The 26398-nt window shown below is 47.7% G+C and overlaps 2 protein-coding genes across 8 annotated transcripts in view; both read right to left on the minus strand.

Moving 5' to 3' along the window:
- Positions 1-1624: 1624 nt before the first annotated feature.
- Positions 1625-23985, minus strand: fam131ab (family with sequence similarity 131 member Ab). 7 transcript variants are annotated; one of them, XM_079353841.1, is made up of 6 exons: positions 23443-23985; positions 19437-19576; positions 9042-9135; positions 8776-8958; positions 4809-4940; positions 1625-3448 (listed from the first exon to the last, which is right to left on the minus strand). In XM_079353841.1, the coding sequence occupies exons 2-6, from the start codon at positions 19527-19529 to the stop codon at positions 2814-2816; spliced, it is 1137 nt and encodes a 378-aa protein (XP_079209967.1). In that variant the 5' UTR covers positions 19530-19576; positions 23443-23985; the 3' UTR covers positions 1625-2813. The 7 variants fall into 7 exon arrangements, with proteins under 7 accessions (XP_079209967.1, XP_079209965.1, XP_079209966.1 ...); XM_079353839.1 differs by lacking the exon at positions 23443-23985 and adding an exon at positions 23331-23436; XM_079353840.1 differs by lacking the exon at positions 23443-23985 and adding an exon at positions 22809-23310.
- alp3 (alkaline phosphatase 3) overlaps positions 23418-26398 on the minus strand; it is a gene marked incomplete at its 3' end in the record, with an annotated part of 12320 nt that continues 9339 nt past the window's right edge. The window contains exons 10-12 of the mRNA XM_079353144.1: positions 24630-24712; positions 23778-23921; positions 23418-23546 (exon numbers count right to left, since the gene is read on the minus strand). Coding sequence (XP_079209270.1) covers positions 23418-23546; positions 23778-23921; positions 24630-24712 — 356 coding nt within the window. The remainder of the gene's footprint in view (positions 23547-23777; positions 23922-24629; positions 24713-26398) is intronic.

Below are 26398 nucleotides of genomic sequence, written 5' to 3' on the forward strand. Positions count from 1 at the left end.
CTAATTGCCTGTTGGCAAAGGTAGCACTCAGACGTCCTCGTGCTTACACAACGACCCCCTGCTGGGGGGAAAGATGGAAGAGTGGGGGCCAGGAAATGACAGGACAGAGACAGAAGGAGGGGACACATTCATCAGGCTGTCTGTCTGTCTGTCTGTGTGTGTGTGAGTCAGCTTTCTATCCTTGTGAGGACAAAATGTTCTCGCAAGGATAGGAAGGCGAGGAAATCCACCATGATGTCACATCAACAAGGGGAGATTCAAGTTCAGATGAATTTTGGATGAGGTCAGTCTCTCTGCCACACACACACAGACACACAGACACACACACACACACACACACCAAGGAGAGGACACAGACACTCGGAGAGACAGATGGAGCAAATGCATTGGATTGGCCGGATTAAATAGGGGAGGGTACTGAACAATGGCTCACTCTTATAAGTGCACCAGGACAAGAGCGTCGCCTGGCTTTTAATGTCAACTAAAGGACAGTGACGCAGACTGCCCGCTGTAACCTCCAGTTTCTACTTCAAAAATGAACGCAGGACACGATGTGTGCCACTGTGGGAGGACGCCAAGCTGTGGCCTGAGTGACAGCACAGATGATGATGATGAAGGTGCAAAGGGAGGTCAAAGGTGACTAATGAAAGGCACAGCTTTGATGGTTCCCCCTGAGTTGAGCTGTCTTTTTCAAAATGTCCAGCCTGGAGCTGCTCATGTAGTTCGATGTCGGTTCTCGAATCGTTTCCAGATGTTTGTACTGAGTGCTTTTTGTTCTCTCGTTTGTTTTATCTGCAGCACCAGGAAAAGTTCAACCTCCAACAAGAGCTCCACCAAACACCCAACAATGCATTAAAGGGAATCTCTGCGTTGAAGTTGGTTTGTAATGAACTCATGGTGCAAGCCCAAAAGGCTCGCTGACATCTTACAGTAAAGCCACACACACACACACACACACACACACACACACACACACACACACACACGTTTGCACAATTCTTACAGATTCACACATTTAGGATTTTCTTCCCATTCAAACATTAAAAGAAGGATCTGAATCTGTGCTTTCATTATTTGTAGAAAATAACAAGGCTCTCTCTCCCACAATCACACACACACACACACACACACACATACACACACACACATGCACACACACACACACACACACACATATACGCACACATACACACACACATGCACACACATACACAAACACACACATACATGCACACACATACACGCACACATGTACACACACACACACCCACACACACGCCCACACACACAAACATACATACACACACACACACACACACACACACACACACACACACAGAGGTGCTATGCAGGCGGGTGGGATGATGCACTGACGCTCTGGTCCAATGGAGTTTCCTGAGTTGTATGAATGACGGTCCCTCTGGGAGAAACCTCACGTCGCCATGGAGACGGAGGAGTTTCTGCATGTGCCACATTTAAACATGCCAAATATGACAAAGAAAGGAGGCAAAGGCAAAGCTTCATAGGGTTCAGTATGAGAGGAAGAGAGGAGCTCTCCGTGAGGATCATGACGTATGGCGGTAACAAACCATATCACAGTATCCTCTTTGAAAACCAAATCAAAATCGTTCACATTTGTTTTATCACTTTTTTTCCCAGTAAACTATATCACACAGTGATAACGAAGAAAAGGAGAAATCTACAGCCACGTTAGCTTCGTGCAAAAAACCACATACACTGGCACGCCGCATAGGCAAAGAGATCAAAGCAAGACAACGCATACAAAAATATAGAAAATCAACTCTTCTCTTCACAGAGTCAAATCTGCCTCTTCCAGCCGCGCCGCTTCCTCGCCACACTCCGATGGCCAAAGGGTCACTTCAGGAACATTCTGTCACTGATGCTGCTGTTGTGTTTTTTTGTTGTTGTTGTTGTTGTTGTTGTTGTTGTTGTTGTTGTTGTTGTCAGACAAGTAAAGGTGTCATGGCTTCCACGCAGGAACCCACAGAACCTCCCAAAAATATCAGGAGATCATTATGGCGGACGTCCATCATAATGATGTCGGGATTCAGGGGAACAACAACATGTCTGAGTGATAGAAAACTAGTACGATAAAAGCATATCATTTCTGTCATATAATCTGTATCAAGTCTTTGTTAACGTTGTTATTTTAAAATACATACTATGTCCTGTCACGTTGAAGACATTCCAGCATTTGCTCATAACTTGTAGTGACAGGGTTAAATAGTTTGGCATACTCAGCAAGCCATGCCCAAAAGGATGCTATTTTGTCTCTTGCAAAGGACGGGGGGGAAGGGGGGGGGGGGGGGTTAAGGGCAGGTCCCAGGATGCAGTGTCAACCCTCCCTTCCACGGGAGACACTGGGGGTGTGTGCAAGGGGAGGGGGTTATACAGAATACAAACCGAGCTCAAGACCGGGTCAGCCCATTGATTTCAGCACTTGCAAAAACATGCAAATATAAGTCAGAGTGTCGGACTCTGGAGTCATTCTGTCTGCCGGTCGGTGGCGTCCATTTTTCAGAGCATACCCATGTGTCGTCCCTGGACTGCTGTAGCAAGTCCCGCACCCCCGTTCTCACACAGATAAAAAAAGATTGTTTTGACGCCTCAAAATAAAACATGTCAAATGGAAACAAAGTCAGGAGGGAGTTCAAATGCTGCGAGTAAGGCAAACATGGATGCTTGAGTCCAAAAAACAAACATGCGCAAATGTTCAAACTTTTCAGACAGGATGAAGAAGAGAAGAAAAGACCTCGACAGAGAGGTCGAACACTGAGCGGAGAGGAGAAGAGTCATTGGTTGTTCGGCTCTGCTGCCCTCTCATCCTCTTCGTCTTCATCCTCCTCATCCAAAGACACTACTCCAGAAGAGGCCACGTCAGAAACCCTTCTGCGTGGGTCATACTCCTCTCCGTTGGCCTCCGCCTCCACCTGGCACACTGTGCTCTCATAGTCTTTGCAGGGGGTGTCGTCGTCTTCGCCAGGTGACAGGTATGTGTCAGAGTAAGACATGGAGAAGCAGGGAGAGTCCTGACCCCTGCACGGCCTCGTGCCCCGTCCTCCCCCGCCCAGGCTGTGGAAGGCACAGTCTCCTGCTCTGGGCCCGCTCTGCCCCGCCCGCTGAAGTCGGGCCAGCAGAAGCTCCTCCCCTCCCTGAAGGGCTGAAAGGATCTTGGCGGCGAGCTCGGCCACATTGCTGTGGGAATGGGAGCCACGGTGAGAGCCCAGGTCACGCAGCAGTGGGTGGTGCTCGTCCAGGCTGCAGAGGCTTGAGCACAGGGTGTCTGGAGAGCCCGCCGTTGGGGAAGGCTCGCCGCTGCCGCTTCCCTCCCCTCCTCCGACATCGCAGCACGGCCCGCGCAGGCCCAGGTGCTGGCAAAGCTGGCTGTGGATCAGGTCCTTCAAGTAAGGAGGATATGACGGCACATCTGGAGGGAAAAAAGAAAGACTCTCAGCACGAGGAAGAACATTCACAACGACAGCGATGATGAGTTCAGGTAGTCTCTGTTATTAAACACAGTATTTAAAGTTACTCTGTGCCCGAGGACTGTTGAGCACAGCATGTTTCAGTAAGAAGAATGTGTTTTATGTATTTTGTCCCTTCAGTCTCTCTGTAGATAGTGGTCCTCACTGTCTCTGTATTTATTTTGTCCCTTCAGTCTCTCTGTAGATAGTGATCCTCAGTGTCTCTCTGTATTTATTTTGTCCCTTCAGTCTCTCTGTAGATAGTGGTCCTCAGTGTCTCTCTGTATTTATTTTGTCCCTTCAGTCTCTCTGTAGATAGTGGTCCTCAGTGTGTCTCTGTATTTATTTTGTCCCTTCAGTCTCTCTGTAGATAGTGGTCCTCAGTGTCTCTGTATTTATTTTGTCCCTTCAGTCTCTCTGTAGATCGTGGTCCTCAGTGTCTCTGTATTTATTTTGTCCCTTCAGTCTCTCTGTAGATAGTCGTCCTCAGTGTCTCTGTATTTATTTTGTCCCTTCAGTCTCTCTGTAGATAGTGGTCCTCAGTGTGTCTCTGTATTTATTTTGTCCCTTCAGTCTCTCTGTAGATAGTGGTCCTCAGTGTGTCTCTGTATTTATTTTGTCCCTTCAGTCTCTCTGTAGATAGCGGTCCTCAGTGTCTCTGTATTTATTTTGTCCCTTCAGTCTCTCTGTAGATCGTGGTCCTCAGTGTCTCTCTGGAAGTGTGTTTGCACACAATAACAAACTGAAGTTGTGGTAGATGAACAACCGTGACGGTTGGCACGGCAACACAACAACAGGCGAAGAGACGAGCGTTCATGATGAAGCAGAGACTTAAACGAGTGACGCTCCCTGTGTCTCACAGTCACCACATGAAGAAACAGTGAGCTGAATGTTATTAGCTGCAGGACAGGTTATTGGTGGTTCAGGTTCAGTGTAATCAAGATGAAAGCTCGGTGGCGCGCACACACACACACACACACACACACACACACACAGAGGTCTGGTAAATACAGTGTATGTATTTATAACCCGCTCACACACCATCCTCACACAGACACTGTCTCTGCAGCAGAGGAAATGATATTAAACTTGCAGGAGGGATATCAAATTGCGCCGAGGAACAAAAAAAATGTTGTGAGGGAAGAAAACTGGGGCAGTGGGACAAAGACGGAGAGACATGACATGAGAGGAGAGACAGGAAGAAGAGATGGATGAGAAGGAGGGCAGAGGGAAATGAATTAAATAAATATGTATGTGAAGAGGTGCTGTGTGTGCGTGTGTGTGTGCGTGTGTGTGTGTGTGTGTGTGTGTGTGTGCGCGTACCTGTGCTCTGTGTGGCGGGCTCGTTGGCAGGTAGAAAATCCTCGTCATATGAGTCATCGTTGGATTCATCGCCGTCCACAGAGGACCAGGCCCTCAGCTTGGCCTCCGCTATGGCAAACTGCTCGGCCACTCCTGTGCACACAAACACAAAACACTCGTTTGGTGCGCATGCACGAAGACGTGGTTGGCATGGCAACAAGGAGGCAGCGGGCCATCGAGTGTCCCTGTCATGTAGCTGTTATTCAGGACAGATCAAGGAGCTGCATTTCACGGAGTATTATTAGACTGGACGGAGGACGCAGTCCAGTTGATGCTCGGCTGCTGATGCTCTAAAGATGGCCGTCACGGAGAGTTTGAGGGTTCTCATGCAGGTTGCCCTCCCACGCCACTGCGAGGCGAGGAGCCGTGTCCCAACGCCATGTCAAAGGATGTCCCCTTCCCGGGCCTTCAGGGATGCACTCCCCCTCCTTTGTGGCCTCACATATCCCAAGATTCATTGCATGGTCAGTTCAACGACCAAGTGACACACTTTAAAAGTGAGAACAGACGGCGTCGTGACTCCTCTCATCATGTTTAAAACTAACGGGGTAAAGGAGCAATATGTTACTCTAGTGTTTAAAATGGGTACTGCAGTTTACATTCAAAACATCACAGCAGGGACACAGCAGCCCACAGAGGACATCAACGTGCGTCTGGCTGAGGTGACTCAGATGACCAAATATAAGTCACAAGGTCCAACAGACCAATCACTTCCAGTCATCATCATCAGATTCTCTGTTTATCTCTCTGCCACGCCTCATCCTCCTCTTCCTCAGCGTCTGTCTGTTTTGTATTCCTCAGTGTTCATCCGCTCCCTCCTCCGTGTCACGCCTTTATCCCAACCGTCTCTCTCCATGAGACACTCCATCGACTCACCCGGCTCTCCACATTGCACCGATTGCTTTATCTTTCGCCGTGCATGAGATCTCTGAGCCATGTCCCCTCGCTCCTTTTTCATTTCTGTCTGTGTCTGTCTTTCTTGGCTCCATGCTCAGTATTCATGAATTGTGTCCCGCAGAGAAAGAGAGATCGATGTTCTCATTCATCTCCGACTGCAGCTCGGCCCTGAACCCTCCTCACTAAACACGGACAGACTGACACTGAATGCAGACGCACAGGAAACTCTTCAGTCCTCCTTTGAAATCCGTTTTTAAAATGAATTCAGCTGAGGCTGAAAGACAAATTTCATGTTGGGTCAGTTTTGAGACAAAAGTCCTGATTTCAAACGCGGTTCTTTAAGGATTATGTCCTACATTTGTTTTTCTTTTGATTGCTTGTAAATCTGTTTTTCTTGGCTTGAAGAAGAAACTCAGCTTGACATAATGTTGTTCTTACTCCTCTGCATTGTTCGATTGCTCTGTGGTTTGTTTCCAATTTCCAGATTCAGACTGTCCAACAGGTTTGTTTGCTGCGTGTCGTGTGTCCTAAGCCATTCCAAAACACACACACGCACACACACACACACACACACACACACACACACACACACACACACACACACACACATGTCTATGTTTCCTTGGCCAAAACAATTTACAGACACATTTTCAACAAGCTGAAGTTCATTTACCAATAAGCCTGTTTGTGTGTGTGTGTGTGTGTGTGTGTGTGTGTGTGTGTGTGTGTGTGTGTGTGTGTGAGCGTGCGCGTGTGTGTGAGTGTGTGTGTGAGAGAGCGTGTGCGTGTGTGTGAGTGTGAGTGTGTGTGTGAGCGTGTGCGTGTGTGTGAGTGTGTGTTACGTGTGTGTTACGTGTGTGTTACGTGTGTGTTACGTGTGTGTTACGTGTGTGAGTTTTGAATATGATGAAGTGTGAAGCAGTGTGTGGCCTCACCTGACAGTCAGTCCCCTCTCTCTGCGCTCTTCTCTGACTCACTCAGAGGAAGAAGAAGATCTTCATGTTTCTTTATTCAAACTAAATGTTTCATATTGTTTCAGAACATAAAGTTTAACTGCTCTTCAGTCATGTGACCATAAACAGCTGCTCCTCTCCTGCAGCACGTCAGGCTCAATCAAACACTCAAACATCATTTCAAATAAACTGTGGTGGCTCAACTCCTACACAGGGAAGCTCGTCTGACCACAGGAGCCTCAGTCTCACCTGCGTCTACGTCTGACTGATGTGTTTATGTTCGTCAGGTGTCATGCAGGTGTGGCGTCTGCAAACGTGTTGAGGCGCATCATGCCTACATGCAACGCCACGTGTGCATTGTGCCCGTGTGACCGTTCGTGTCAGACGCAGGTCAGAGTGCAGTGCATGAATTTAGAATGGATCTACGTGTGTGTGTGTGTGTGTGTGTGTGTGTGTGTGTGTGTGTGTGTGTGTGTGTGTGTGTGTGTGTGTAATGCTAGAAGTCAGTCCATCAAGAGAATGTCCAAACCTCTGTTTCAGTTGTCATCTTGCACTCACATCCAGCGTTGTGTTCTGTAAATACTCGATCCAAAGAGAGGTACCAAACACCGACACGTTAGCACGCGCTCACTTTGCATTCCAACGCGCTCGCTGACATCCTCTCGCCTTGTCCAGTCACCCGCAGTGACTCCATTACTGCACAGGCTTCAGGGGAGACAGTCCTCTGAATAAAAGGAGTCAGCACAACAGGCCTTCAACGTCCTCATTTATACTCAGACGTTCTCAAGCTGTCATCGCCTCCGGCCATTTTTTCCAAATGTAAGCTGTTACCTGTATTTTTACCTCCTACCCTTCGTACCTTGTACCCATATCCAGCCTTCAGCACCGCTCCCATATTTTCAACGGAGCTCGCTGCAAGCGCACGTCAAGTTGGACAGAATGAATGGACATAGACAGGAAGTCGGACATGGAGACACAAAGTGTGCAATAACTGTGCTGAAGTTGGCAGTAAGAACTATTTTAGGGCGTGTAAACAAATCAGCTTGGTTGAATCATCATTATAGTTTTCTGTGAAGCCGCCATCCTTAGCAAGGAAGTTTAAAATAGATCCTGAGTTGCTGTAGGAGGAGACAAGTGGAGTAAATAGTGAGAAATAAAAGAGGAACAGATCAAACGGAAGGTGAACAGAGGAACATCGCTCAGTTACGGTGGCACAGGCCAGGAGAAAAACCTTACTGTGCAAATTAACCTTGAGAGTCTGCATTGCAGGGAGCGAGCGAGCGAGCAACGAGCGAGCGAGAGAATGGAGGGAGAGCAGGCGAGAGAGACCGGGTGAGGAAGAGGAGATAAAGACACAGGGGGCAGAGAAGAACAGAGGAGGAAGAGTGAGCGTTGAACTGAGGGTAAGGAACGAGTGGAAGAAAAGTTCTAGACAGAGTCAGCAGCTTGTTCCTTCAAAATAAAATACAGACTTACCTTCAAAATAAAACTGGGCCTCTGTACATGTGTGACTGTGTCTGCAGAGACTCTGTCCCCTGACTGGACTTTAATGTTCTGATTTCTTCTGGTTGACTCGGGACATTTGTGGGCGGAGCTGGTGTTATGCTACATTATGCTATATTAGTTTTAAGTCTAACTGCTAATGCTAACTGCACAGGTTTAACATATAATTATGTTTATTCTTAGTCACATAGGGGCTGCTAAATCTGTTTGGGGGATTTGTATACAGGGGGGGGGGGGACAGCGGGTGTGTATTGTAACTAATGTCTTGTGTCCTGCCTGTCTGTATACTGCTACTGGATGCCTTGAATTTCCCTCGGGATCAATAAAGTATCTATCTATCTATCTATCTATCTTTTTCCTCCAGCCAATGAGAGCGCAGCAGGTGAGTTTAGGAGTGGAAAGTCCTTGACTACCTATGCAGCATTAAAATTGACTCAACTGACACAGATCGGACACTGACATCGCTGCATGCCACACTATTAAGTCTGTCAACAGGGCAGACATTGTCCGACACCGACGATCAAATCTTTGCCTCTGCAGTTTATGCCATAAAAACATCAGAGTAGAAAACGTACCAGCAGCAAAGCGAGCCTCTTGTTCTCCCTCAGTGAGATCGGAGTAAGAGTTGAAGTCTGACTCCAGGGCTGCCGGAGTGTCGATGGGCTTACACCAGCCTTTCCACTCTATGAGATGGGCCACTCTGCCCTGAGCCATGGCTGTAGGCTTCGTCACATGATCCTTCACAACCTGGGAGATACCTACAAGGAAAACGACGCATGTTGTTTGGAAACATAACATCTGAACACGTGTTTAAATATGTGCTGCATGCTGTTGCACTCACCGTGCAGGGAGGATCGCGCTAATGCAGCAATCTCTTGAATGGTGAGAGCTCTTCTTGATTTTGGCAACATTTCAACGGTGTCATCAACATTCACCTGTAAGAGAAAGAAGAAGAAAAACAGTGTGACTCAGGGAGAAAGAAGTCGAGCAGCTCAGGTCAGCATGCACGAGGACCAGCCGCTCAATCCGTCATGACTCAAAGACAAACTAACATTGTCTTTGCATGAAGACGGGACTCCTGTGTTCGTCGTTCTGCGGCTTCTTCAGAGTATTCAAGTCCTTTGACATCTAATCTTTCAATGACTTATAAGCTGAACAGCACACACATGGTTTTATCAACACACACACACACACACACACACACACACACACACACACACACACACAGCTGCACTGATTGATGACTACTTCAGCAGCTTCTTATATTTAAAGTGTTTCAACAATGTAGGCTGAGCATGTTATGTCATGTTAAAGGAACAGTTTGACATTTTCCTGGCACCAAGTTGCTGAAAATAAACCACTGCTGACTCCTTTTTTCTACTTTAAGCTCACACAGGTCTGCATGTGGTGGACACTGTAGCTTCAGTGTTTAGCCAGCTCTGCATGTGGTGGACAATGTAGCTTCAGTGTTTAGCCAGCTGTGCATGTGGTGGACACTGTAGCTTCAGTGTTTAGCCAGCTCTGCATGTGGTGCACACTGTAGCTTCAGTGTTTAACCAGCTCTGCATGTGGTGGACACTGTAGCTTCAGTGTTTAACCAGCTCTGCATGTGGTGGACACTGTAGCTTCAGTGTTTAACCAGCTCTGCATGTGGTGCACACTGTAGCTTCAGTGTTTAGCCAGCTCTGCATGTGGTGGACACTGTAGCTTCAGTGTTTAGCCAGCTCTGCATGTAGAGACACTGTAGCTTCAGTGTTTAGCCAGCTCTGCATGTAGAGACACTGTAGCTTCAGTGATTAGCCAGCTCTGCATGTAGAGACACTGTAGCTTCAGTGTTTAGCCAGCTCTGCATGTAGAGACACTGTAGCTTCAGTGTTTAGCCAGCTCTGCATGTAGAGACACTGTAGCTTCAGTGTTTAGCCAGCTCTGCATGTAGAGACACTGTAGCTTCAGTGTTTAGCCAGCTCTGCATGGGTCTGTAAAGCTTTCTGCGTTCTAACCTCTCTCCATGTTTCATCTCCAACATTGATCCTAGTTTGAGCAGCTTTCTGCTGCTGGAGCTTATTAGAAACATGCAGAGGCTTTTTAGCTCGGGTACAATCACTTCTATCTGAAGCAGTTCCACATTTAATATATAAGCACATTTTTCAAGGTCAGTCACAAACCTCTCTAAAGGTTGCCCCATCTGACAAGAGGAATGGTCTTTGTGGGAGTGAAAAAAATAAAGAGAAAGACGAGTTTGACTGCTTACCTTCTCTGGACCAGACCAAGTTTAGGAAGTTATATCAAAACAACATGTAGACACGACATCACATCCTTAACCAGAAAAGGCGATGTTTCTGTTCCTTTGAGGTTCTTGTTGGGGCAATAACCTTCACATCTGTTCAGCTCATTGTCCAATCACAGAGGCCTACTGACAAACGCTCTGATCTGAACACTAACAAACAACCACAACAACATGCAAAAATGTTCTCGCCATTTCTCTGCAATGACCATTAAAGTTGTCCCACCAGCCCGAAGTCCAAACTGGTCTCGTCCAAAACCAACAAAGGAAACTTAAATTCACAAAGCAGAGAACAAAATGTCTGACAGATGACTTGTGGACGGTGAGCAAAGCCGTAGCCAACGCTGGCGTGCTGTTAGGACACGGTGTCAGGCCGATAAATCACTCTCATATACTCAAAGCTTTTCTGTTTCGACTGGGAATTTTTTAAACTTAAATAAAAGTGAGCAAAAGTTGAAGCAAGGGGCCGGTCACACATGTGGCTTATGTTACATAAGTAGTTTATTAAATTAGCCTGCATGCTAATTAGTTTCTAAGTGTGGTTTCAGTAACTGAGCTGACCTGCCTCAGGTTACGGCTCACAGCGTTTTGCATGTGTCGTTGGCTGTGGACAAGAGGTCGTTCTCACTGGAGTGGTTGCTGACATTATCGAACACTCGTTACGAGATTTCTGACGTAGCAGCAATTATGCGAGAAATGATGTCGAGAAGCTTCTTGACAGGATGCTGGTAAAACTCGAGTTAACAAACGCAGACAGGAGACAAAAGATGAACCTCCTCCTCCCGCTCCGTCCTGTCTGCTCTGTCAAGTCAAACCACAGACGGAGTATCGGGTGTTGACAAGCGCCTTTGTCTGCACTCTCTTTTTATAGCTTTACCTGTACTCACGTGGGAATCGTTCACGTCAACAGCAAAGGCCACCTGTGGCGCGAACGCTGCTGCTTTGTGACTCTGTATGGGTCAACACACGCGGAGCATTGAGCTGTTTGATGACAGATTTGGGCAGATAAGTGGAGCTCAACAGGTACAGGTTGAGTCCGGTCCTATGGTGAGTGACAGCCGCTCGCTCAAGCTCGAGTTTCTCCTGATTTCATTCAGGGGAATAAAAACCCCACAAGTTTGATTGATTTGAAGAGGATCGTAAACTACCGACAGCCTGACCGTGTCCTGCTGATTCAGCTTTCACAGCAACATCGAGAGACAGGATCTTCATACCACCCTGAGTGTGAAGCTCAGTCTGCACACCACATGACTGTCAATATCGAACAAAGAACAAAATAGTAAAGTGTCAATCGTTTTGCAAAGTGCATCTGTATCTAAGCTCGTAGCATCCCTGCAGTCGAGCCGCAGGCTTGAGCAAGGCATCAGGGGACGATCTGATTGGCAGGCAGAGAGAAGGGCGTGTTGGTCAGAGGACTGAGGGCTACCTGATGGTTCAAATACTAAAGTCATCACACATGGTGGAGGCGTTTGCAGATGACGTGATCTGAGGCTGTCAGGAGGATGAAGGTGATCAAACTGGGAAGACTGGGCTTGACTGGACCGGGCTGATGAAGGTGATCAAACTGGGAAGACTGGGCTTGACTGGACCGGGCTGATGAAGGTGATCAAACTGGGAAGACTGGGCTTGACAGGACCGGGCTGATGAAGGTGATCAAACTGGGAAGACTGGGCTTGACAGGACCGGGCTGATGAAGGTGATCAAACTGGGAAGACTGGGCTTGACAGGACCGGGCTGATGAAGGTGATCAAACTGGGAAGACTGGGCTTGACAGGACCGGGCTGATGAAGGTGATCAAACTGGGAAGACTGGGCTTGACTGGACCGGGCTGATGAAGGTGATCAAACTGGGAAGACTGGGCTTGACTGGACCGGGCTGATGAAGGTGATCAAACTGGGAAGACTGGGCTTGACTGGACCGGGCTGATGAAGGTGATCAAACTGGGAAGACTGGGCTTGACTGGACCGGGCTGATGAAGGTGATCAAACTGGGAAGACTGGGCTTGACTGGACCGGGCTGATGAAGGTGATCAAACTGGGAAGACTGGGCTTGACTGGACCGGGCTGATGAAGGTGATCAAACTGGGAAGACTGGGCTTGACTGGACCGGGCGGATGAAGCTAACTGAGACTGATGAAGGTGATGAGCCTCTGAAGGCTTGGTGGAGACAGATGCTGGCAACAAAGCAGCAATATGATTGGCTAACGACGAGGGAGAGGAGCAGGACTATGTAATGGATGAACAATAACACCAGCATGCAGAATATAAAGCCTTTCTAGAGCCACATTTAATAGTTAAAAAAAATCCACCCTGAAAAATGACACAACATCATCTTTCACAAAGGCCCTGTAACAGCAGCAAAGGGGGGGGGGGGGTCTGGAGATGACGATGGTATCAGCAGTTGCCGAGAGGCGTGATAATCCTCTTGTGCCGCAGAGCAGCTCACAGATCAGAGGGAGGATAATCTGGATATAATATGACATACGCCCTCGAGGAGGAACAGAGAGGTAGAATGTGCTGCTCTTTAAATTAAAAATCACATGTCACGCCGTCGGCCCACAGCGGGGCATGTTTTATTTGTTTTCAAACAGACACTGTATGTCGGGGGGAGGGGTTTATCGTTCCACGTCTTTGGAGATACGGATCTGAAATGCTTTGCTTTCTTATGATCCTGAAGGAGACTTTTATTTCTGTTTTTCTCAGGGCGCCAAAAAAGGACTGTTGATTCATAGACATTTCCACCCTTGAGGAGTTTAAATTTTCCGACCGACCGGTTATTTTCCACAGTTTGGAAGCAATTCTTGTGTGACATTGAAGTAAATGTGCATGAGCTGGCTGAAAGCCTGATCGTCGCCTTGCCACACAGCTCCAGTGAACGGCACCACTGGCTGCTCTGCTCCCTCCCTCCTGTGCTTCTACTTCCCCACTGCCCTACTGAACATCCGAAGGAACACAGAAGAAGACATGAGCAGCACTCCGAGCAGCCTGAGCGCGTCACTACACGGCGGTGCACACGTCACCTGCACGCATAGACAGCACAACAGCATGCAGCACCACTATATGCACATCCAGTCGTACCAACGAGCTCCCCAAGCTCAGGACGCGCCATATTTACAAGATGATTAAATCCTGAGCTGAATATACCAGTGCATCACATAACAGCAGAGCAGGCACACAGATACTGTAAGGACCAATCTTCATAGTCTGGTGCACACAGACAGTAGACAGGCTTTTGGCTTTTAAACCACAAGTAAGCGGTCTACGCAGTCAGCGTGGGCGGACTAATGCAGCCTTGAGACCGCGGAGACGCGAGACGCACAACAGGCTCTTGAAAACAACGTGTATGTTGGGAGCTGAGAGCAGCCAGAGTGCAGCTCGCAGTGTTTGTGTGTGTGTGTGACATAACACTGACCTCGGCGGTATCTCCCTGACTGCATCATCAGGAAATCTGCACATTCAAATTTAACTATTCAAATGCTTTTAATATTATTAATGTGCTGACCTCCATGATGACCCAGTACGTTCTGTTTTTTAATTTGCTGCGAGTGTTTCTGGTTCATGGTGTGTGCTGTTCATAAGAAAAAGGCTTTTCTTTTTACATTTTCCTCTGTAAAGATTCACAATGAATCACAAGTGAGATCTGTTGTGACTGAGCTGATGACGCTCTCTTCCTGTGTGATCATGAAGGAAACCTGCTGTGTTGAAGCTTCTCTGACAACAATGCAGCAGCCAGTATGTCCTCCTTCTAACTTTAGATTCTGCTCCTGAATGCTCTGGATTTGATTGGACCAGAGAAGGTAGGCGGGGCTTTGAAGGCCGTTTTGGACGCCCCTGGGTTTGCCAGATATGAGAGCAGTTATCAGGTGAACAGGTGTTGCAGCGATGGAAGCGGGCAGTGGAACTGCTTCAGATAGAAGTGATTGTACCCGAGCTAAAAAGCCTCTGCATGTTTCTAATAAGCTCCAGCAGCAGAAAGCTGCTCAAACTAGGATCAATGTTGGAGATGAAACATGGAGAGAGGTTAGAACGCAGAAAGCTTTACAGACCCATGCAGAGCTGGCTAAACACTGAAGCTACAGTGTCCACCACATGCAGAGCTGGCTAAACACTGAAGCTACAGTGTCCACCACATGCAGAGCTGGCTAAACACTGAAGCTACAGTGTCCACCACATGCAGAGCTGGCTAAACACTGAAGCTACAGTGTCCACCACATGCAGAGCTGGCTAAACACTGAAGCTACAGTGTCCACCACATGCAGAGCTGGCTAAACACTGAAGCTACAGTGTCCACTACATGCAGAGCTGGCTAAACACTGAAGCTACAGTGTCCACCACATGCAGAGCTGGCTAAACACTGAAGCTACAGTGTCTCTACATGCAGAGCTGGCTAAACACTGAAGCTACAGTGTCCACCACATGCAGAGCTGGCTAAACACTGAAGCTACAGTGTCCACCACATGCAGAGCTGGCTAAACACTGAAGCTACAGTGTCCACCACATGCAGAGCTGGCTAAACACTGAATCTACAGTGTCTCTACATGCATACCTGTGTGAGAGGAGGGGGGGGAGACAGCTCTCTGTGATGATTAGAGTTTAGACTGCAGTACTCATTTTAAACACTAGGGGGCAGAGTTACAGACTGCTCCTTTAAATTGTGAGGAGACTTGAATTGTTTACCTTTCTTATCATTGGTATATATATATATATATATATATATATATATATATATATATATATATATACGGCTCGTACACAGATTGTTCTATTCACAGACTCACAGGACTCTGAGTCTCAGAACATCTCGCTTTATCGTCACAGTAAGAGAACAGCGCTCCATCTCCAACAACAGAAACACGTTAACAGCCATAAAGTGGTGACTGTCGCTGCGACCTCTGCCACTCTGGCTGTTGTGCTTACATGGCACGGACGCTGAAGTTCATCTTTCACATCTTTCTGCTTTTCTCCATATTTTCGATGTGCAAACTTCCACAGAACCCATCGATGCAGAACATGAAGCTACATGACATGTACAATGTCAGATCTTTTCCCCGTATTTCTCCATCTGGGAATTATATTTTACGTCTCCCTGCTCGTTCTCTACCTCTACGTGCTCTCGCTCACACTCAAAGCTCGTCACCGATGACCGATGAACGTGAGGGGGCGTGGCTTTAGAGGGAGCACAGAGGGTGAGGTTTGCGTGGCTTTAGAGGGAGCACAGAGGGTGAGGGGGCGTGGCTTTAGAAGGAGCATAGAGGGTGAGGGGGCGTGGCTTTAGAAGGCGCAGAGTGGAGAGGCGTGGCTTTAGAGGGAGGATAGGGGGGGCGTGGCTTTAGAGGGAGGATAGAGGGGGCGTGGCTGTAGAGGAAACACAGAGGGGAGGGGCGTGGCTCTATAGGCAGGATAGAGGGGGGGGGGCGTTGCTTTAGAGGGAGGATAGAGAGAGCCCAGGGGAGGAGGGTGACAATAGAGGAAGCACAGAGGGGGAGGGGGCGTGGTTTTACAGAGAATCATGGAGGAGGGGTGTAGCTTTAGAGGGAGCACAAGTGGGGAGGGGCGTGGCTTTAGAGAGTCAAGGGGGAGGGGTGTGGCTGTAGAGGGAGCACAGGTGGGGAGGGGCGTGGCTTTAGAGAGAGCCATGGGGGAGGGGGCGTGGCTCTAGAGGGAACACTGAGGGAATGCTGCTTTCAAAATCATGCTTTTTTTAAATAAATGACCTGCCTTTAATTCTCTGAATGTTCAGTGATTTTGGATCCCGTGAAAACCGCTCCAGTATTTGTCTCGCTGACTGTGGGACGGATACATCGTGGACATTCGTGTGAAAAGACGACCTGCTGTGTTTATCCTGAAGTTTTTAATGGATGTCTGTTTCACTGTAAGGAGAATGTCATGTACAGAAACACTCCTCAGACTCCTCTCGTGTGTCAGGTAAAATCACAGATTCAGTCTTAACAGTGTCATTGACCCTGCTGATCCCACACTGAGCGTTTTCTTCTTCATAGTAAACGCACAGCTGCACTGGCGAACCGCAGCCTGCCCTCCTACCACAAACAGGAAGTCTTTTTTTAAACCATGTGAGATCTTGTGCTTGTGTCTGTGTTACAAACGAGCATGATGTATTCCTTCTCCTCCTTCAGCACGCCACGTCTCTCTCTCTCTCTAGTTTCCACGATGGGAACATTTCTATGGCAACTGGTCGCCATGGAACAATCCCTCCTGGTATGCCTGAGCATCTAATTCACTGATGATGTCACACTCTCAGAACATCGAGCGACACCACAATAGCCAAATTAATGTTTCCTGCACGTGTCGTCAATGCTCTCTTTGCTGCGAATGCCGCGGACCTCAAAGGCGTCAGAGAGGAGACGTTTGCATCATCAAAGCCGGAATTAAAGTCTTTGGTCGAATAATGAGGGAGAAAAATGCAAGAGCCTATTCCTGGTTATTGCTTCCAAGCGTTTCCATCTAAAAAACAAATTTCTTCCTGATACGCAATTTGACCAAATGCAGCTTGTGTGTTTCTTTTGGGGGGGGGGGGGGGGGGGTCTGAAGTGGGAAGCATTGAAGAGTCCTTCCGCTCTGAGAGTTATGTGATAAGATCAGCAAATCCTGCCAACCAGTCTCTCAGTGCTCAGCATTCAATCAGCGGCAGAGTGAGACTCTGAATTTCATAATGGATCACTTAGGCACGCTAATCATCGCCTGGCTGCCTCACTGTGAAACATCACATTCACACCCAGATGGTGCACACTGATGGATAAACAAGGCAAGGCGCATTCGTCATCCTCATTAGACATCTTTATCTTCTCTGAGCCAATTTTAGGAATCCAAAGAAGTTCAGGTGCACACCTCGGGCAGAGCTTTGATTTAAAGTACAGAGATTCATGACAGGATTACAGCAGGCCAACTACTTCAGCTTCTCGCCTTGTTTGTGTATCTTTTGTTTTTCTGGAGTCCCAGTGAAGCCTCCAGAGGTCCAGCAGAACGGGGACACACAGGTTTGAAGATGTTTCTTTCCAGTTTCAGAAATGCACTGAACTTCAGACCGCCATGCAATTTATACGACTGCTCAGTCGTAGCTTGCTGCAAGCTCTGCAGGAAAAATTCTTCAAAATAGAAACTTTTCACTTCAAGCTTTTGGCTCCATCTTAAAAGACAAAAAAAACTTAACACCATCAAGCAATGTGCGTGTTTCTGAGTTGTAATCTGTGAACATGACTTCTGCACCAATTTGCATATTTTAAAAGGCAGGGTTGGTAATTTTGGGAAACTAGCATGATTTTGAAAGTAGCATTCCCTCAGTGCTCCGTCCGCACCCCCTCCCGTCTGTGTTCCCTCTAAAGCCACGCCTCCTCACTTACATGCACGAGCTGCGTTCCTCCAGAAGGTGACCTCAGCTCATCTCTTCATGATGTAGTAACTACGTCGTCTCATGTCTCATTCAGCGGTCAGTAAACTCTCAGTATAAACTCTGTCATCGGTGCTGAGCTTTGACTGTGAGTGAGAGCACGAGCAGGGAGACAGGAAGGCTGTGATTGGTTTATCAGAGAGCAGGGAGACAGGGAGGCTGTGATTGGTTTATCAGAGAGCAGGGAGACAGGGAGGCTGTGATTGGTTCATCAGAGAGGAGGGAAACAGGGAGGCTGTGATTGGTTTATCAGAGAGCAGGGAGGCTGTGATTGGTTCATCAGGTTGGTACCTCGTGGCAGACATTGGCTGAAGTTTTTACAGACTTACAAACTGATACAGATGATGGATTTTCTTTGTTCCTTTTTCAGAGAACCTGAGTTATTAATTTCTGTCAGGACCTAAAGACAGTTTCAACCAACATCTTAAAAAGTGGATCTGGAGGAAATGACCAACCCTGCCTTTAATCATAATGTTTATGATGATGTGTGCTGCTGCCCTCTTCGCCAGGTCGTCCTCGTGAAAGAGATTCAGTTCACAAAGGGTTAATCTCATGTTAAACTCTATAAGATATTAAGACATTGTCTCACTGATGTTCCATTTAAATTCAGTATAAATTAAAAATTAGCTGCAGCTTTCACCATGCCAAACGACTTTTAGCTAATTAGAAACCAACTGGTTAGCGTGAATGAGCGCTCAGAGAGGAAACACACATTACAGACTTGGACGGCTCGATTAATAAGGTCATTATTAAACCTGGAAGCTGAAGAAAATCATTGGCGTGAAGCAGCGAGTCACTGCGAGACTCTCATCTCTGATCAGGCGGGTCTGGTCAAGAGCATGTCTATGTTCCCTCTGCGCTGTGATTGGTCAGATTATTGCTTTCTTTATTTGCACCTACTGCGTGATCAGTCGAGCTTCGAACTGCAAAAAACATAGTTATTGTACAATGATCAGAACATGCTGACTCCTTTATAGAAAGTCATCTTCAATGTCTGCTTCTGCAAAAAGTGTTTTTCTCAAACAAGCCGTTTGGAGATGTTCCCTTTATGACATCACAAAGGGCAGTAGCCCCTCCCCCAGGTGGGTGACACTCCCACAGCTAGGTGTTTGTTCTGCCCTCTGAGTCTGCCTTCTCACCGTAAACAATAGGACATGGAGCCAGAAAGCAGCGAGTACACCCGAGCCCTTCCAGAGAGGGGGCGTGGTCAGACACAGCTCATTTACATATTTAAAGCTACAGACACAGAAACAGCCTGTTCTGAGCAGGGCTGAAATAGAGGGGTTTATAGACATGATCAGATACAGGATCAGAGTGGATTTACAACAACACACTTCACACACATGATGAAGAGGAGCGAGGACACTGATTTCACCTGAAGAGGAGGAGGAGATCATGTGACCTTTAAAGCTAAGTAGCAACTTGCCTGATTTGCAAATGAAAGGAAAAATTTGACTTTTCGAGGTTTCAGTGAAGCTTCATTGGGAAGGTTATGTCATAAAACCAAACCAAGCAGTAATGATAACAATGTCAAAAATATGAAAGCACCTGGCTGAAGTCCAGAGCGCCCAAAGGTGCTGTCAGAATCAGTCTGCGTGCCAAGCAGGTCCGCGTGTTCCCCAAAAGCGCGAGGTCAGACATGGAGCCTGCCGGGCTCCAGTCCACGCGTAACGAACCATCAAGTGCCACTGTCAGGAGGAAGAGAGCCACGTGAAGATTACAGCAAATGAACAAGAACTCAAAGCTGCTGCCACATATTTGCTCCAACTTACCGGAACTTCATTATTATGACAGCAAGGACGCTTTCCAATCAAATGACGCAGCAAAGACGTCATTGTCCATAATAACATTCAATAAGAGGAGCAAGAATGGCCAAACTAACTACCTGATTTTAAGGATTATGCCAATCCTTAAGCAATGCAGTCACCATGCTAACCCACATGCCTCCTGCGGCGGCTCTAGTATTAGCACAAAGGGGATGTAATGTTGCCATATCTCACTGCAGTTTCCCCCCCAAAAAGAAAAAGGAAGACTTCAAATCATCATCCCTTTAAAATCAAACATACTTCCGCCAGCCAAAGTGAAAATAGACATTGACTTCACACAGAAAAATATGAAGAATACAGATTCAAAGAACCGTCTGATTTAAAAAAAAAAAAAAAAAATCAAGGACTCAAGGGTGCTTCAAAAGGATATTGTTACCTTTTGCAGCATCGTCAAGAAGAAGGTTAAGTGTTATTATCTGAGGGGGCTGCAGGACTTAAAAAGGCAGTTGTTCATCACTTCTCAGCATTCAGCACTTTATTGCAGCATGCTCTGTAGACTCTTCTTGTTGTGAGGTTGTACAGTTAATCCATGCACGTTAAAGCCATGCCGGTTAATGCAGGTAAGGTCAAGGCCCTGGCAGCAGCACAAGCCTGGTGTATATTTGATGAAGTCGCCTCTGCTTTGTCGGAGGGAGAGGCGCATTATAACACACGATAAGCGTCGTAGCTGTGGATATATTACACAATTTTCTCAGACCTCCCTGCTATGTTGGCACGTACTCTGATGTGGTAAGGACACGTCATCAACAGAAGCACGCTGGTGCACGCTGCGGGACCAGAAAGCTGCTCCGCTAGAGGCGCAAATGTCAGGAAGGAGACCCTCTTCCTGGCTGCACAACGTGACTGCCAACAGAATATATGGTTGGCTACGTGTTTAACCTTTTTAACAGCTGCCTTCACCGTCACCTGACAGGCTCGGCGCAGAGGTGCCTGTAAACCTGCTCCTGTGTGCATGAACCTCGGCGTGCAGCGGGACGTTTTCAGCACCTGGACAGCTCCCGTCCTCGCCGCCACATGCTGAAAGCTTCAATGCACTCAGACCTAGTGCAGGCACGCGCACACTCACACACCTGCAAACCCCGCGCGTGCTCGCCACTCTTCAAAATCTGATTTGCAAACGAGATTAAAAGGTGGGCCTCTAAATGTCAGTGCCTGGCTCCTTTTTCCGGTGCTCCGCTGCTGGGGAGGCGTGTCTAGTTACTGTCTGTGAAAAGAACGTGCCGCTCGATTAGTCGCCAGCACCCATCTCAAATATTGAGTCCAATATCAGGACCAATCACTCACCTTCGGGTCAAAGAGCCGACGATTTGCGCGCACAAGCTCAGGTTGCTCCAGCAGCACAATTCAATATGTGCCGTTTAATCGGGTGTGATGAGATCAGATACCCGGGGTGTATGGTATCATTGAATCTAGGCCACATCGGTCAATGCATGTATTGTTGAGAGGAGTGAAGGATGCGCACGTGTTTTTGTCCAACAACAAACTCGTGCAGACTGTAGCAGACACTTGAGCCCTGTAACCCGGGGGGGGATTTTAAGGTGACACATGCAGGAACAAATTTTCACAAGATGTCTCCGTTTCGCAGAAATCGCCACAGCCTCCTCCTGACTCCTCCTTCTACTCTGCCACACGAATCAACCCTTAAACCTCCTCCATGGACACGTTACAGTTACAAACAGCTTATACATACATGATGAAAAAAAGTATTAATTAGTATAAACTTCACATGTAAGCTGATCATATACAGGTTCTTCAACGTGTGGCCTGTGAGGTTTACTGCGACATACATTGGATTCTTTACGCACGATGCAAACTCATGGCCTTTCACTTCCGCAGTGCACAAACAGTTGTGTGGTTTTTATTTGCAGCAGTGACCCCGAGAAAGAGCAAGGAAGCAAGCACGTTTTTGAGATGATGGTGTGGAGTGGACATAAGTCACTGTGTGGGAACGAATGAATGAAAGCAGAGACTCGTTGTGAGCATGACATGATGGGCTCGATGAGACGGAGAGGTGAAGCCCTGCGCGCATCCTTCGTCTGCAGCTCGTTTCTTAAGACGCATTATTCCTCTGAATTAATCTGCTTCCGCTGACCGCGGGTTCTAAAGACGCAGCCTCTTCCATTCAAAGCAAAGGAGAACTGTCTCTCTCACAAACACTCTTCTCTCTCTCCTTCCATCTCTGTAGTTCTCGTTGTCGTGGAAACTGCAGATAGGGGGACCTCTGTCGTACACCCCCCCCCCTTCTCATTATCTCTCTCTCGCTCTCTCTCTTATGTCTTCCAGTGACTTAAGAGCGAATCAACACATTAAGGTCGACACCAGTAGTCACACACACACACACACACACACACATACAAAGACAGTCAAACAGGTGGCTGCTATATTGACCTACTGTATAGCACTGTAGCGGCCTCGCGCACGGTTACACTGTGTGTGCTTAATGGGACTCACGTTACGCACTCCGCGACAAGGAGACGAGGACGAGGCGCCATAATCATCAAGTGAAGCGACACATTACATAACCAATTAGGAGGCACGGAGGGGGGGAGATGTAAGCAGGGATATGAAGGATGGATCACAGTTTCAAAGGTTACATGTGACATTAAAAGCAGAAGGACGCAGAGTGTGAGACATGGAGACGAGCGAGCGGATGCATGGATGAAGAGATGGATAATGTGGGGTAGATTTGATTTACAGAGGCTCCAGGGGAGTCAGATAAAGAACAAGGTGGAGGGGAATCTATAGGGGAGACACACGAGCCGGAGGTCGGGGTAACACACATTAGGAATGGGGCTCACGACGACGTGAAGCCTCCAAAGAAGCAGAAGGAGAACACGTACAGAGAAGGTGTAAACAACCGAGAGAGCGGAGAGATGCGCTGGCAACAGGGAGCTTGTTTCTTGGCAACAAGCTTCAGGCTCTCCTGCTGTACGTGTGCGCCTTCAAGAGCTATATATAAATGGCGTGTCTGCGAAATAGTCTGTCTTTTAGCACGAAGAAGATATCACCCCGTTAAGCTTAGCAGCAAGTTATGACGCTGAAGATTTGGTTGGTGAGCATGCGTCAGGATACGAGACAAATGATGTCCTCCTACCTTGCAACTAAACTGGGTCAGCGCGGTCAGAACCATCTTGCCTGGATGCGTCCTTTCCTCTCAAACACGCAGAGGACTCGTCTAACAGCGCATCCCTCCACGGTGTCAAGAGCACCTCTGTCTCCTGCCTCTGACTGGCGTGCTCACCAAAAAGCTTCTTGCAACTCTCGAAGCATCGCGATGTTTAGGCTGCAGATACCACCCCCCCCCCCCCCCCCCCCCCCCCCAACACACACACACACAAACACATATACACCATGTAACCTTCAAATGGACAGAAATCAGAGAAATTCCTGTCATTGTTAACGCTTGTTGTAAAAAAAAAACAAAAAAAACAAAACCTGCACATATGAATGCATATGACTCAGCAGCGCTATCATATGTCTCCGAGCTCGGGCACAGCATGCTGTGCACTAGAAGCACCCGAATTCACTCCAAGCCTCTGCACCCGCGAAAGGCTGCAGCAAAACAAATGCGAAATGTCAGGCTTCTTTGAAGGAGAGCAGATTAAACACGTCTTACCAAATGGCGCTTTGGAGCTGATACAGCCCATTTCTGCAGTTGCATGTAGAGCCCCTTCAGGCGATCAAACTAGCACAATTTCTTTCCCTAATTTCCTCTTGCAAGAGCGTACCTCACTGATCGAAAGCCTCTGTCACTCTCCTCATCTACGGAGGCTCCGCTGGGTTCCGCTGCGAAGCGGCGACGCGCTGCTTGGCTCAGACCGCCGGAGTGACGCTGAGGGTGGGGGGGAGTCCAGCCATCACTTCTGCTCCGCGTTTCTTGTTTCGACTTCGCTTTTCAAGTTGCTTCAAATCCATGCAAATGAACATACATACTTCTAGTGCAGATGTGTGGTTTGTTTTTTCTTAGTGGGCTGACTCTTGGCGCTTTGCTTGGAGGAGTCTTTGCTTTACGTCACCGGTCCGAAGGGTCGAGACTTGTTGTTCAGCACCACAGCGGACGGACAGGGCTCCCTTTCAGCGGAGACAGCGCGGGTTTCTTTGGCCGCCTGGGAGCTGCAGAAGCTGGGGTTTCTCCTCTCCGTCTGCACTCACCGGCACGGATCTCTCGTGGTCGCCCAGTCAGGCTGCCAATGATAGGAGGGTGATACTGATACACAAATCCCACGCTTAACAGCTTATATACACCACGGGGCGAGTTTCCGCCTCCTTGTGCCGTTTTCCCCAGCTCGGTAAAAGCGGAATGAGATGTGATTGGCTAGTGTCACCTTACATATGGCACACAGGAAGAAGGGAGGAGTCAGCGGTTCGCACATAAGGCGAGCAAGTTGTCAACGGGGTTGCGTTTCAGCTCATCAGTTGACATAATGAGAAACGAGGAACATGCTACATATTTCAACAGGTCTAAAAGGAAAATGGCAGCCTGCAGCAGGTAATAATTAGAGCAGAGCAGCTTATGCAGAGGTTGATGTGTGTTTTCCTGTCACGAATAATGAAACAATCCCAGAGAATCCAGTCCTTTAAATGCCCGCGGCCTTTAAGCATCCAATTATGAAGAAGCACATGTGAATAAAGTGACGTTTTTCACACGCAGTCTGACACGTTTAAGGACCTGAGAACCCAGTTTCATGCTCTCACTGTGAAGCGGCCTGCACGGCTGCAGGCTCATTAAGACTGACAGCGTCTGTAACATTCAGAGTTCACACATGACCCCTTACAGCTCATGTGCATATGGTCTAAATTCATCCACAAAGAAGGGTCTAATGTGAGACCTCATCATGGCCTCTTTGTAAGCGGCCTACCCTGGTCTCCATCAGGGCGCGCTGAAGCATCTTCATCCTCCTCTTCCCTCTCTTACCGCCCACAGAGCTCTAAACATAGACCCGCAGAGCTGCTGACCCACGCAGCCGCATCTGTTACCGGAGGACAGATCCGGGGTCCCTGGAGATGTACATGTTCCAGTCATACCTAAGAACAGCATGTTTGGAGTATGGATATGTTTAACGAGTCTATGAACCACGTTCACTCATTAAAATGCTCTCGAAACTAATTAGATTTGAGCGCGTGAAGGTGCAAACTGTGGCCCAACTGAAAGAGAAGAATCTGAATCTGTGTGCTTTGATTCAGCAGATGTGTGTGTGTGTGTGTGTGTGTGTGTGTGTGTGTGTGTGTGTGTGTGTGTGTGTGTGTGTGTACACTAACTTTGTCTCCTCTCTCTGAATCGCTCCCTGTGATGTAATCATGCATCGAGGGAGCTTCGTGGTGATGGCTGCTATTTTCTGGTTACATTTCAGCACGTGCTCATTGCATGTAAGGGATTAAAAAACCAATGAGATGTGAGGAGTCAAACAACCTGAAGATGAAGATTATCCGACATTAGTGCAACACGAGTAAACAAAAGGATCTGCATAGACGCCATTGTGTTTAAATTTTGTTTTAGTAGTATTGCTTTTGTTCTTGTTTTTACCCTGGAAAGCACATTGTGCTGGAAAGTGCTATGCAAATAACATTTGATTGATTGATTGATTGATTGACGCTCGAGCGCGTATTCCACGTGGTGATTTAGGCAAAAAGGGACCGAATGAAAAGCCGCGGGTGCCATAGGTGTTTTTTCTGAGCACTGAGTGCATCTTCAGTGCACACTAAGTGATCTGAACGACATCACAGTCGACGCTCTGCAGTTGACACAAAATCACACAGCTTGAAGACAAACAGAGGGAAACGTGCAGCGCTGCTCATCACACGTTCAACACGTAGGAGGACGCGCACGGTTATTTGTTGCTCATGTGATGTGCCACAGTGTGATTTTTTTTTTTACAGTGAGAAGCACAGCAGACTGTAATCTTCTGTACTTCCTCTCTTCCTGCAGTGCGCTCAGCTCCGATTTCATAACACAACAAAGTTGCGGCAAAGCCACAGCTCGGTGTGCCTGATCCACAGCCCTCTGTGTGAGCCACGTTTGTCCGGTGCTCTAGCGCCACCGCAAGGAAGGCTGCGGTACCGGCAGCAGTGGGAGCTGCTGGACTGCAGAGAGCCTGTTGCCTGTGTGTGACTGCAGAGCTGAGAGCGCGTGGATGTGCTGGGGGGTAAAAAACGAGGAGATGGCGATGTTTCAAATTCAGGGCAAAATGTTTTTAAGCTGCATGATGTAAAACGCGCGTGCGTCCTGTTGACAAAGAGTACATACAATTTAGAAACAGTTCATTTAACATAAAACAATATTGGTCATGTAACGTCTGAATCATCGTGAAATACTTTGATCCTTACATAATCTCATCCCCGCTCCGTGTCATGCATGCAGCGGAGTGATGCTTGTGTTTGTTCCCGCTCCCCCTCACCTGTCTGTTCTTGTTCTCCTGCAGGTGTGTGAGTGGCAGGGGCGTGGCTGGCTTCTCCCCTCAGCTGCAGACGAGGCTCACCTGTCAGCAGGACAATATTTACTCTGCAGGATTATTCCATCTCTTGCTCTGCATATTTTCTTTTAGTGACTTTTCTCATTTTGCCGAGTTGCCTTTTTGCAGTGTTGTTTGAGATTTTTGTCCCCACAGCCGTCTTTGTTCCTTTGCTCAGGTGTTCCGGTGTGAGTTCTTGAGGGATTGCAAGAAAACTCCTCACAGTTGATCTTTG

This window comes from Symphodus melops, assembly GCF_947650265.1.
Source record: "Symphodus melops genome assembly, chromosome: 10".
Taxonomy (NCBI): domain Eukaryota; kingdom Metazoa; phylum Chordata; class Actinopteri; order Labriformes; family Labridae; genus Symphodus; species Symphodus melops.